General features: G+C 55.8%; 1 protein-coding gene across 1 annotated transcript in view; it reads left to right on the top strand.

Moving 5' to 3' along the window:
- Positions 1-12878, top strand: part of LOC144611183 (E3 ubiquitin-protein ligase HUWE1-like) — a 231474-nt gene that overhangs the window by 161632 nt on the left and 56964 nt on the right. Inside the window, 5 exon segments of the mRNA XM_078430236.1 lie at positions 487-715; positions 1912-2090; positions 6842-6931; positions 8419-8573; positions 11028-11085. Coding sequence (XP_078286362.1) covers positions 487-715; positions 1912-2090; positions 6842-6931; positions 8419-8573; positions 11028-11085 — 711 coding nt within the window.

Genomic DNA, 12878 nt, shown 5'->3' with positions numbered 1-12878 from the left:
GACTAGTGTAGATGGGGTATGTTGGTCGGTGTGGGCGGGTGGGACTAGTGTAGATGGGGCATGTTGGTCGGTGTGGGCAGGTGGGACTAGTGTAGATGGGGCATGTTGGTCGGTGTGGGCGGGTGGGACTAGTGTAGATGGGGCACGTTGGTCGGTGTGGGCGGGTGGGACTAATGTAGATGGGGGCGTGTGGGCGGGTGGGACTAGTGTAGATGGGGCATGTTGGCCGGTGTGGGCACGTGGGGCCGAATGGCCTGTTTCCACACTGTATCACTCTATGACTGCCGTTCATCTTTAGCGTTGAAGATGAAAGACTCAGACGCACGCGATGGTGGGGCCTGATCCTGACCTGTTGTCTCTCCACTCCCCTCTCCTCTCCCCTCCCCTCTCCCCTTCCCTCTTCCCCCTCCCCTCTCTCTCCTCCCCTCACCTCCCCTCTCTCCTCTCCGCTCCTCTCACTCCTCTCTCCTCCCCTCTCTCCCCCAGCGGATATCCCGCCTGCCCCGGGCAACATCCCAGCCACGCACCCTCTGATGGTGCGCCACGCGGACCACAGCGCCCTGACGCTGGGCACGGGCTCGTCCACCACGCGGCTGACGCAGGGCATCGGGCGCAGCCAGCGCGCCATCCGCCCGTTCGCCGCCAACACGGGCCACACCATCCACGTTCACTACCCTGGCAACCGGCAGCCCAACCCCCCGCTCATCCTGCAGAGGTAACGCCACAGCGACCAGGCCCAGGGCAAGGTGGCCGGCACGCACGCACGCACAACGTTGCACGCACACACGCATCCTCACGCACACATGCATCCTCACACGCATCATCATGCGCACACACCAATCAACACGCGCGCACACGCATCGTCACATGGACACACGCATCATTACGCGCCCGCACACGCATCCTCACACGCATCACCATGCGCACACACGAATCACCACGCATCCTCACGCGTGCACACGCATCATCGTGCGCTCACACGCATCCTCACGCACACACGTGCATCGTCACACGCATCATCAAGCGCACACGTGAATCATCATGCCCACACACGCGTCCTCACACGCACACATGCATCCTCGCGCTTGCACACGCATCCTCGCGCGCACACGCATCATCACACGCACACGCATCCTCACACGCACACATACATCCTCATGCACACATACATCCTCGAGCTTGCACACGCATCATCACGCGCACCGCACGCATCCTCGCGCTTGCACACGCAAAGTCGCACGCCTACACAAGTATTATCCTCGTGGCCAGTGTGCGCTCACTCACATGCCCCCGTGCAAATGCCCTCACGCACAATCAAGCGTGCGCACACATGCACGCACTTCCTCGCACGCTCACACACACGCGCAGGAGAACTTGGCGCCACGCACACCACGCCTGCAAGAATGCACCTCTGAATGGAAGCACCTCCTCGCACGCGCACACTGCATGCACACTCATCCTCGCACGCTCAGTGACGCTCCCTCCGCACCGTCTCACACTCACGCGCACCTTCACGCGCACACTTACTTTCTCTCTTTCTCACGCGCTCACGCAAGCGCACACACACACACACACACACGCGCGCGCTTAACGCTACACGCACACACGCACAAACCCCCGGTGTGCACACCCACCTCCCGCACGCCCACACCCGCGTGTGTGCAAGGCTCCCAGCACTTCCGCACGCACGCACACAAACACACACGCCCATCCTTGCACGGGCTCGCTCTTGGTCAAACGCTGACCCTCGGGCGTGCGCACACTTGAACACGCGGACGCACGCTCGCACCCTTGCACGCGAGAGGCTCTTCGTGGGCGGGCAGGGGGCGCTACCCTCTGCGGTGATCGGGGGAATCATTGGCGGCGGTGAGCGGGCATTGCCTGACGCCCCCTCTCTGTCTCTGCCCGTAGGTTGCTGGGCCCGTCAGCAGCGGCCGACATCCTACAGCTGAGCAGCAGCTTGCCGCTGCAGAGTCGTGGCCGCGCCCGCCTGCTCGTGGGCAACGACGACGTGCACATCATCGCCCGCTCCGACGACGATCTGCTCGACGACTTCTTCCACGACCAGACTGCCAGCACCAGCCAAGCAGGTACATGCCCCCTGCCCACAGGCATCTCGCTGGCCCCCTCTCCCCGACACAGGACCAGCTGCCCACAGGCATCTCGCTGGCCCCCTCTCCCTGACACAGGACCAGCTGCTCACGGGCATCTCGCTGGCCCCCTCTCCCTGACACAGGACCAGCTGCCCACGGGCATCTCGCTCGCCCCCCCTCTCCCTGACACAGGACCAGCTGCCCACGGGCATCTCGCTCGCCCCCCCTCTCCCTGACACAGGACCAGCTGCCCACGGGCATCTCGCTGGCCCCCTCTCCCTGACACAGGACCAGCTGCCCACAGGCATCTCGCTCGCCCCCCCTCTCCCTGACACAGGACCAGCTGCTCACGGGCATCTCGCTGGCCCCCTCTCCCTGACACAGGACCAGCTGCCCACGGGCATCTCGCTCGCCCCCCCTCTCCCTGATGCCCGTCTCTCTACACAGAGATGCAGCGCAGAAACAGGTCCTTCCTGCCCCTGCTAGCCAGCAGCCTGCCAAACGTTGCGGAAACAGGCCCTTTGGCCCACCTAGTCCATGCTAGCCACCAATCAGCCATGGTCAAGTAGCACGGAGACAGGCCCTTCAGCCCGTCCTGCCCCTTGCTAGCCAGCAGTCTGCCAAACGCTTGCAGATACAGGCCCTTCGGCCCACCTACTCCATGCTAGCCACCAATCAGCCATAGTCATGTAGCATGGAAACGCGACCTTCAGCCCATCCTGCCCTTGTTAGCCAGCAGTCTGCCAAACGGTACAGAAACAGGCCCTTCGGCCCACCTACTCCATGCTAGCCACCAATCAGCCATCGTCACGTAGCACGGCAACAGGCCCTTCGGCCCATCCTGCCCCTTGCTAGCCAGCAGTCTGCCAAACGCTTGCAGAAACAGGCCCTTCGGCCCACCTAGTCCATGCTTGTCACCAGCCCGCTGTACAAACTGCAGGATCGGCCCACCTAACCCCTGCTGGCCACTCGCCAGTCACATGGTGCAGGAAAGGGCCCTTTGGCCCACCTAGCCCTTGCTACCCACCAGCCTGCCACAGCCACGCAGCACAGAAATCGTCCCTTCGGCCCAACTAACACATGCTGCCCACCAACCAGCCGTACAGTCGTACTGTTGTAGTCACACAGCATGGAAACAGGCCCTTCGACCCACCTGCCCCTCCCTAGCTATCAGTCTGCCACGCAGTGCAGAAACAGGCCCTTTGGCCCATCTAGCTCTTGCCAGTCATACCGTCTGGCAATGGGCCCTTCGGCCCACCCAACCTGTGCTAGCCACCAGCCTACCATACAGTCCGTAGGTATTTATTCACAAAATGCTGGAGTAACTCAGCGGGTCAGGCAGCATCTCGGGAGAGAAGGAACGGGTGACGTTTCGGGTCGAGACCCTTCTTCACGGTCACTATTCTGTACGTTTCAACGGGGTTAACTCCCGCGAGTACAGGCCCAGTGTTGACAAACGCTCATCGTACGTTAACCCTTGTTTACACTGGAATTTAGAAGGATGAGAGGAGATCTTATCGAAACGTACAAGATTATTAAGGGGTTGGACACGTTAGAGGCAGGAAACATGTTCCTAATGTTGGGGGAGTCCCGAACCAGGGGCCACACAGTTTAAAAATAAGGGGTAGGCCATTTAGAACTGAGATGAGGAAGACCTTTTTCAGTCAGAGAGTTGTGAATCTGTGGAATTCTCTGCCTCAGAAGGCAGTGGAGGCCAATTCTCTGAATGCATTCAAGAGAGAGCTAGATAGAGCTCTTAAGGGTAGCGGAGTCAGGGGGTATGGGGAGAAGGCAGGAACGGGGTACTGATTGGGAATGATCAGCCACGATCACATTGAATGGCGGTGCGTACAGGCTCGAAGGGCCGAATGGCCTCCTCCTGCACCTATTGTCTATTGTCTACAACCCACGCATTCCTGGGATCGTTCTTGTAAACCTCCTCTCCGCCCTCTCCATCCTTCCTCAGATAGATAAATCACCCTCTGCCCCCTTAGTTTAGTTTAGTTTAGTTTAGTTTAGAGATACAGCGCTGAAACAGGCCCTTCGGCCCTCCGAGTCCGTGCCGACCAGCGATCCCCGCACACTAACAATACCACGACCCCACACACAAACACACACGCACACACACACACACACACACACCACGCACACGCACGCTCACACACGCCCAAACACACACACACACACACACACACACACACACACACACACACACACACACACACACACACATTTACGCCAAGCCAATCAACCTACAAACCTGCATGTTTTTTGGAGTGTGGGAGGAAACCGGTGAAAACCCACGCAGGTCACGGGGAGAACGTACAAACTCCGTACAGACGGCGCCCGTGGTCGGGATGGTACCCGGGTCTCCGGCGCTGTGAGGCAGCAACTCTACCGCTGCACCGCCATGTCCTTGTTGGCAAAAACTTGTCAGGCTGTGACAGCATCTCTCTCTCCCTCTCTCCCTCTGCCCCTACCTCTCCCTCTCCGTCTCTCTCTCTCTCTCTCTCTCTCTCTCTGCCTCTCTCCTCTCCCTCTCTGCCTCCCTCTCTCTCTCTCTCTGATTCTGTCTCTCTCTGCCTCTCTCTCTGTCTCCCCCTCCCTCTCTCTCTCTCTCTCTCTCTACCTCTCCCTCTCTGTCTCTCTCTCCGCCTCCTTCTCTCTCCCTCTCTCTCTCTCTGATTCTGTCTCTGTCTCTTTTTCTCCTCCCTTTTTTCTCTCTCCCTCTCTCTCCCCTGTGTCTCTCTCCCTCTCTGTCTCTCTCTGTCTCTCTCCCTCCCTCCCTCCCTCTCTCTCTCTCTCTCTCTCTCTGTCTCTCTCCCTCCCTCCCTCTCTCTCCCTCTCTCTCTCTCTCTCTCTGTCTCTCTCCCTCCCTCCCTCTCTCTCCCTCTCTCTCTCTCTCTCTCTCTCTGTCTCTCTCCCTCCCTCCCTCTCTCTCCCTCTCTCTCTCTCTCTCTCTCTCTGTCTCTCTCCCTCCCCCTCTCTCTCTCTCTCTCTCTCTCTCTCTCTCTCTCTCTCTCCTCTCTCTCTCTCTCTCTCTCTCTCTCTCTCTCTCTCTCTCCCTCCCTCCCTCCCTCTCTCTCCTCTCTCTCTCTCTCTCTCTCCCTCCCTCTCTCTCCCTCTCTCTCCCTCTCTCTCTCTCTCTCTCTGTCTCTCTCCTCCCTCCTCTCTCTCCCCCTCTCTCCCTCTACCCCTCCCTCTCTGTCTCTCTCTCCCTCTCTCTCCCTCTACCCCTCCCTCTCTGTCTCTCTCTCCCTCTCCGCTCTCTCTCTCTGAATCTGTCTCTGCCTCTCTGTCTTTTCTCCTCTTTTTCTCTCTCTCTTTCTCTTTTTTCTCTCTCTGTCTCTCTCCCTGTCGTTCTCTCTCTCTCTCCCTCCCTCTCCCCCTGTCTCTCTCTCTTCTCTCTGTCTCTCTCTGTCTCTCTCCTCCTCTTCCTCTCTGCCTCCTTCTCTCTCTCTCTCTCTCTGATTCTGTCTCTCTCTGTCTCTTTTCTCCTCTCTTTTTTCTCTCTGTCTCTCTCCCTGTCGTTCTCTCTGTCTCTCTCTGCCTCCTTCTCTCTCTCTCTCTCTCTGAATCTGTCTCTCTCTGTCGTTTTCCTCCTCTTTTTTCTCTCTCTCTCTTTTTTCTCTCTGTCTCTGTGTCTCTCTTCCTGTCTTTCTCTGTCTCTCTGTCTCTGTCTGTCTCTCTCTCTCTCTCTCTCTCCCTCTCTCCCTCTCCTCTCCTCCTCTCTCCATCTCTCCTCTCTCTCTCTCCCTCCTCTCTCCCCTCCTCCCTCTCTCCCCCTCCCTCCCTCTCCTCCCCTCCCTCCCTCTCTCCCCTCCCTCCCTCTCTCCCCCTCCCTCCCTCTCTCCCCCTCCCTCCCTCCTCCCCCCTCCCTCTCCTCTCTCCGTCTCTCTTCCTCTCTCCCTCTCTCCCCCTCCCTCCCTCTCTCCCCCTCCCTCCCTCTCTCCCCCCTCCCTCCCTCTCTCCCCCTCCCTCCCTCTCTCCCGCTCCCTCCCTCTCTCCCCCTCCCTCCCCTCTCTCTCCCCCTCCCTCCCCCTCTCCCCCTCCCTCCCTCTCTCCCCCTCCCTCCCTCTCTCTCTCCGTCTCTCTTCCTCTCTCTCTCTGTGTCTCTCTCTCTGTGTGTTTGTGTCTCTCACTCTCCCTTTCACTTTTTCTCCTCTCTTTTTCTCTCTTTCTCTTTTTTCCTCTCCCTCTCTTTCCCTCTACCTCTCCCTCTCTGTCTCTCTCCCTCTACCTCTCCCTCTCTGCCTCTCTCTCTCTGCCTCTCTCTCTCTGCCTCTCTCCCTCTGCCTCTCCCTCTCTGCCTCTCTCTCTCTGCCTCTCTCTCTCTGCCTCTCTCTCTCTGCCTCTCTCTCTCTGCCTCTCTCTCTCTGCCTCTCTGCCTCTCTCTCTCTCTGCCTCTCTCTCTCTCCCTCTCTGCCTCCCTCTCTCTCTCTCTCTCTGAATCTGTCTGTCTCTCTCCCTCTCTCTCTCTCCCCTCTCCCTCTACCTCCCTCTCTCCCTCCCTCTCTCTCCATCCCTCTCTCTCTCTCCCTCTCTCTGTGTCTCTCTCCCTCTCTGTCTCTCTCTGCCTCCCTCTCTCTCTCCGAATCTGTCTCTCTGTCGTTTTCTCCTCTTTTTTCTCTCTCCCTTTCTCTTTTTTTCCTCTCTCTCTCTCTCTCCCCCCTCTCTTTCCCTCTCTCTCTCCCTTTCTCCCTCTCCCCCCCCCCTCTCCTCTCCCTCCCCTCTCTCTCCCTCTGCAGGGACACTGTCAAGCATCCCGACTGCACTGACGCGCTGGACTGAAGAATGCAAAGTGCTGGATGCGGAGAGCATGCACGACTGTGTTGCAGGTGAGTAGCGGCACGGTCCGGCGCTCCCCCTCACTGCGGGGGGGGGCTCGCGACTCCCTGGGAAAGTGCGGGCCCCTCGACCGGGGCAGGCGGGCTTGTGTACGGAGGAACTGCAGGAGCTGCTTCCCGCCGAAAATGCCGGAGTAACTCCTCGGGACAGGCAGCATCTCCGGGTGACGTTCCGGGTCGAGACCCTCCTTGCGTTCCGTGTCGAGACCCTCCTTGCGTTGCGTACAGTTTTGGTCTCCCAATCTGAGGAAAGACATTCTTGCCATAGAGGGAGTACAGAGAAGGTTCACCAGATTGATCCCTGGGATGGCAGGACTTTCATATGAAGAAAGACTGGATAGACTCGGCTTGTACTCGCTGGAATTTAGGGGGGATCTTATAGAAACGTACAAAATCCTTAAGGGGTTGGACAGGCTAGATGCAGGAAGATTGTTCCCGATGTTGGGGAAGTCCAGAACAAGGGGTCACAGTTTAAGGATAAGGGAAAAGTGATACAGCCTGGAAACAGGCCTACTTTCCCACACCGGCCAACATGCCCCAGCTGCGCTAGTCCCACCTGCCAGCGTTTGGCCCATATCCCTCCAAACCCGTCCTATCCGTGTACCTGTCTTATCTGTTTCTTAAACGTTGGGATAGTCCCAGCCTCAACTACCTCCTCCGGCAGCTCGTTCCACACACCCACCACCCTCTGTGTGGAAAAGTTACCTCTCGGATTCCTGTTAAATCTTTCCCCCTTCACCTTAAAGCTATGTTAACAGGGAGTACAGAGAAGGTTCAGTCTGAAGAAGGGTCTCGACCCGAAACGTCACCCCTTCCTTCTCTCCCGAGATGCTGCCTGACCTGCTGAGTTACTCCAGCATTTTGTGAATAAACAAAAGGTTCACCAGATTGATCCTTGGGATGGCAGGACTTTCATATGAAGAAAGACTGGATAGACTCGGCTTGTACTCGCTGGAATTTAGAAGATTGAGGGGGGATCTTATAGAAACTTACAAAATTCTTAAGGGGTTGGAGAGGCTGTATGTGGGAAGATTGTTCCCGATGTTGGGGAAGTCCAGAACAAGGGGTCACAGTTTAAGGATAAGGGGGAAGTCTTTTAGGACCGAGATGAGAAAGTTTTTTTTCACACAGAGAGTGGTGAATCTGTGGAATTCTCTGCCACAGAAGGTAGTTGAGGCCAGTTCATTGGCTATATTTAAGAGGGAGTTAGATGTGGCCCTTGTGGCTAAAGGGATCAGGTGGTATGGAGAGAGGGCAGGTACGGGATACTGAGTTGGATGATCAGCCATGATCATATTGAATGGCGGTGCGTACAGGCTCGAAGGGCCGAATGGCCTACTCCTGCACCTGTTGTCTATGTTTCATGGGTCTCCGGCACCGTGAGGCGGCAGCTCTACCGGGGTATCGTCCTCCCTCACGGGCTAACGCTGTCTCCCCTTGCCTTCCCCCCCCCCCCCCACCATCTCCCCGCCTGCCAGTGGTGAAGCTGCCCGTTATCCAGCACTTGGAGTCGCTGCGGGACGAGGAACTGGAGGAGCGGAGGGAAAAGCGCAGGAAGCAGCTGGCCGAGGAAGAGGCTCGGAAGGAGGAGAAGGCCAAGGATGAGAAGGAGAACAAGGATCAGAACGCACCGGTGAGCATTGGCCTGTCCCCTGATACTGAGAAGGGGGGGGGGGGAGAGTTTAGTTCAGCTTAGTTTATTGTCCCGTGTACCGAGGTACAGTGAAAAGCTTTGTCGTTGCGTGCTATCCAGTCAGCGGAAAGACCGCACACGAATCTACACAGCCCAGACCGTTGCACGCACGCACAAACAAACGAACCTCCCATCCATCGCCTCCATCTACACCAAGGCCAGCAGCCCAGACCGTCGCACGCACGCACGCACGCACAAACAAACCAAACTCCCCTCCCAACGCCTCCGTCTACACCTCACGCTGCCTCGGCAAGGCCAGCAGCAGAATCAAGGACCAGTCTCACCCCTGGTCACTCCCTCTTCTCCCCTCTCCCATCGGGGCAAGAGGTACAGAAGCGTGGAGACGCACACCTCCAGATTCGGGGGCAGTTTCTTCCCGGCTGTTATCCGACCCAACTCAACCCCAACCCAACCCAACACAACACAATCCAACTCAATCCAACTCAACAGAACCCAACCTCACCCATCTCAACTCAATTCAACCCAACTCAACCCAACCCAACTCAACCCAACCCAACTCAACCCAACCCAACTCAACCCAACTCAACCCAACCCAACTCAACCCAACCAACCCAACCCAACTCAACCCAACCCAACCCAACTCAACCCAACTCAACCCAACCCAACTCAACACAACTCAACTCAACCCAACTCAACCCAACCCACCCCAACTCAACACAACACAACTCAACTCAACCCAACTCAACCCACCCCAACCCAACCCAACCCAACCCAACCCAACTCAACCCAACCCAACCCAACCCAACCCAACCCAACTCAACCCAACTCAACCCAACTCAACCCAACCCAACTCAACCCAACTCAACCCAACCCCAAACTAAACTAGAACAAGTCTCACCCCCGGTCTCTCCCTCTCCTCCCCTCTCCCATTGGAGCAAGAGGTACGACTCCAAAGACGTACAGGTATGTAGGTTAATTGGCTGGGTAAATGTAAAAATTGTCCCTAGTGGGTGTAGGATAGTGTTAATGTACGGGGATCACTGGGCGGCACGGACTTGGAGGGCCGAAAAGGCCTGTTTCCGGCTGTAGATATATGATATGATATGATATGATAAGTGTGGAGACGCACACCTCCAGATTCTTCCCGGCTGTTATCAGGCAACTGAATCTTTGCTCGTCCCCAATCCTTTCCACTCGTCCTTTTACTTTCACGTGTCTTGTGTTTTTATGCCTGTTGGCCGGTCAGTTTCCCACCCGTATCGTATCGTATCGACCGAGTCAAACGGTCGCAAGTGGTGATAGGAGCAGAATCGGGCTGTTCGGCCCCATCTAGGCCGCTCCGCCATTCAATCGCGGCTGGTCTATCTCTCCCTCCCAACCCCATTATGGATCAGTCTGAAGAAGGGTCTCGACCCGAAACGTCACCCATTCCTTCTCTCCCGAGATGCTGCCTGACCTGCTGAGTTACTCCAGCATTTTGTGAATAAATACCTTCGATTTGTACCAGCATCTGCAGTTATTTTCTTATACCCATTATAGACAATAGGTGCAGGAGGAGGCCATTCGGCCCTTCGAGCCTGCACCGCCATTCACCGTGATCATGGCTGATCATTCTCAATCAGTACCCCGTTCCTGCCTTCTCCCCATACCCCCTGACTCCGCTATCCTTAAGAGATCTATCTAGCTCTCTCTTGAATGCATTCAGAGAATTGGCCTCCACTGCCTTCTGAGGCAGAGAATTCCACAGATTTACAACTCTCTGACTGAAAAAGTTTTTCCTCATCTCCGTTCTAAATGGCCGACCCCTTATTCTTAAACTGTGGCCCCTGGTTCTGGACTCCCCAACATCGGGAACATGTTTCCTGCCTCTAACGTGTCCAATCCCTTAATAATCTTATACGTTTCAATAAGATCCCCTCTCATCCTTCTAAATTCCAGTGTATACAAGCCTAGTCACTCCAGTCTTTCAACATATGACAGTCCCGCCATTCCGGAAATTAACCTACGCTGCACTCCCTCAATAGCAAGAATGTCCATCCTCAAATTTGGAGACCGAAACTGCACACAGTACTCCAGGTGCGGTCTCACTAGGGCCCTGTACAACTGCAGAAGGACCTCTTTGCTCCTATACTCAACTCCTCTTGTTATGAAGGCCAACGTGCCATTGGCTTTCTTCACTGCCTGCTGTACCTGCATGGTTCCAAAACTGCACACAGTACTCCAGGTGCGGTCTCACTAGGGCCCTGTACAACTGCAGAAGGACCTCCTTGCTCCTATACTCAACTCCTCTTGTTATGAAGGCCAACATGCCATTGGTTGCAAGGTGAACGGGCTGAAGGGTTTTTTTTCCCTGGAAAGATTCTTGTGTGGGTGTTTTGATTTTTGCTTCCTTCGCCATTGACACAACTATCCTGCGCTGTTTGTCCAACACAGGCCGCCGATTCCACAGGAGCTGCAAACGCGACCGTTCAAGGTGACAAGACTCAGACAGGTTTGTTCCGCTGCACTTCCTTGCGTTAATTCCTGTCTGCCTTCCTCATGGAGTGATACAGCCTGGAAACAGGCCTACTTTCCCACACCGGCCAACATGTCCCAGCTGCGCTAGTCCCACCTGCCAGCGTTTGGCCCATATCCCTCCAAACCCGTCCTATCCGTGTACCTGTCTTATCTGTTTCTTAAACGTTGGGATAGTCCCAGCCTCAACTACCTCCTCCGGCAGCTCGTTCCACACACCCACCATCCTCTGTGTGGAAAAGTTACCTCTCGGATCCTGTTAAATCTTTCCCCCTTCACCTTGAACCTATGTTAAGAGGGAGTACAGAGAAGGTTCAGCCTGAAGAAAGGTCTCGACCCGAAACGTCACCCATTCCTTCTCTCCCGAGATGCTGCCTGACCTGCTGAGTTACTCCAGCATTTCGTGAATAAACAGAGAAGGTTCACCAGATTGATCCCTGGGATGGCAGGACTTTCATATGAAGAAAGACTGGATAGACTCGGCTTGTACTCGCTGGAATTTAGAAGACTGAGGGGGGATCTTATAGAAACTTACAAAATTCTTAAGGGGTTGGACAGGCTAGATGCAGGAAGATTGTTCCCGATGTTGGGGAAGTCCAGAACAAAGGGTCACAGCTTAAGGATAAGGGGGAAGTCTTTTAGGACCGAGATGAGAAAACATTTCTTCACACAGAGAGCGGTGAATCTGTGGAATTCTCTGCCACAGAAGGTAGTTGAGGCCAGTTCATTGGCTATATTTAAGAGGGAGTTAGATGTGGCCCTTGTGGCTAAAGGGATCAGGGGGTATGGAGAGAAGGCAGGTACGGGATACTGAGTTGGATGATCAGCCATGATCATATTGAATGGCGGTGCTGGCTCGAAGGGCTGAATGGCCTACTCCTGCACCTATTTTCTATGTCCTCTGGTCCTCGATTCGCCAACTCTGGGCAAGAGACTCTGTGCATCTACCCGATCTATTCCTCTCATGATTTTGTACCCCTCTATAAGATCACCCCTCATCCTCCTGCGCTCCAAGGAATAGAGACCCAGCCTACTCAACCTCTCCCTGTAGCTCACACCCTCTAGTCCTGGTAACATCCTCGTAGATCTTCTTTGGAGCCTTTCCTGCTTGACAACAATGCCCAGAGTGAATCGAGGACCAGAGGACACAGGTTCAAAGTGAAGGGAAAAAGATTTAATAGGAATCCGAGGGGTAACGTTTCCACACAGAGGGTGGTGGGTGTATGGAACGAGCTGCCGGAGGAGGTAGTTGAGGCTGGGACTATCCCAACGTTTCAGAAACAGTTAGGCAGTATCACAAAATGTTGGAGTAACTCAGCGGGTCAGGCAGCATCTCAGGAGAGAAGGAATGGGTGACGTTTCGGGTCGAGACCCTTCTTCAGACTAATGTCAGGGGGGGCGGGACAAAGGAAGGATATAGGTGGAGACAGGAAGATAGAGGGAGATCTGGGAAGGAGGAGGGGACGGGAGGGACAGAGGAACTATCTAAAGTTGGACTGTATGACTGGCAAGAGCTAGATGGGCCTAAGGGCCTGTTTCTGCACTGCGTGGCAGACTGATAGCTAGGAAGGGGCAGGTGGGTCGAAGGGCCTGTTTCTATGCTGTGTGACTACAACAGTACGACTGGTTGGTGGATAGCATGTGTTAGTTGGGCCGAAGGGCCGGTTTCAGTGCTGCACGGCTGTGGCTTGTTGGTGGGTAGCAAGGGCTAGGTGGGCCGAAGGCCGCTTTCCTGCACCATGTGACTGGCTAGTGGCCAGCAGGGGTTAG

Source organism: Rhinoraja longicauda, chromosome 39 (genome assembly GCF_053455715.1).
Source record: "Rhinoraja longicauda isolate Sanriku21f chromosome 39, sRhiLon1.1, whole genome shotgun sequence".
In the NCBI taxonomy this organism is placed as follows: domain Eukaryota; kingdom Metazoa; phylum Chordata; class Chondrichthyes; order Rajiformes; family Arhynchobatidae; genus Rhinoraja; species Rhinoraja longicauda.
Note: the sequence above shows the minus strand (reverse complement) of the source record. Positions and strands in the feature narration are given on the sequence as shown.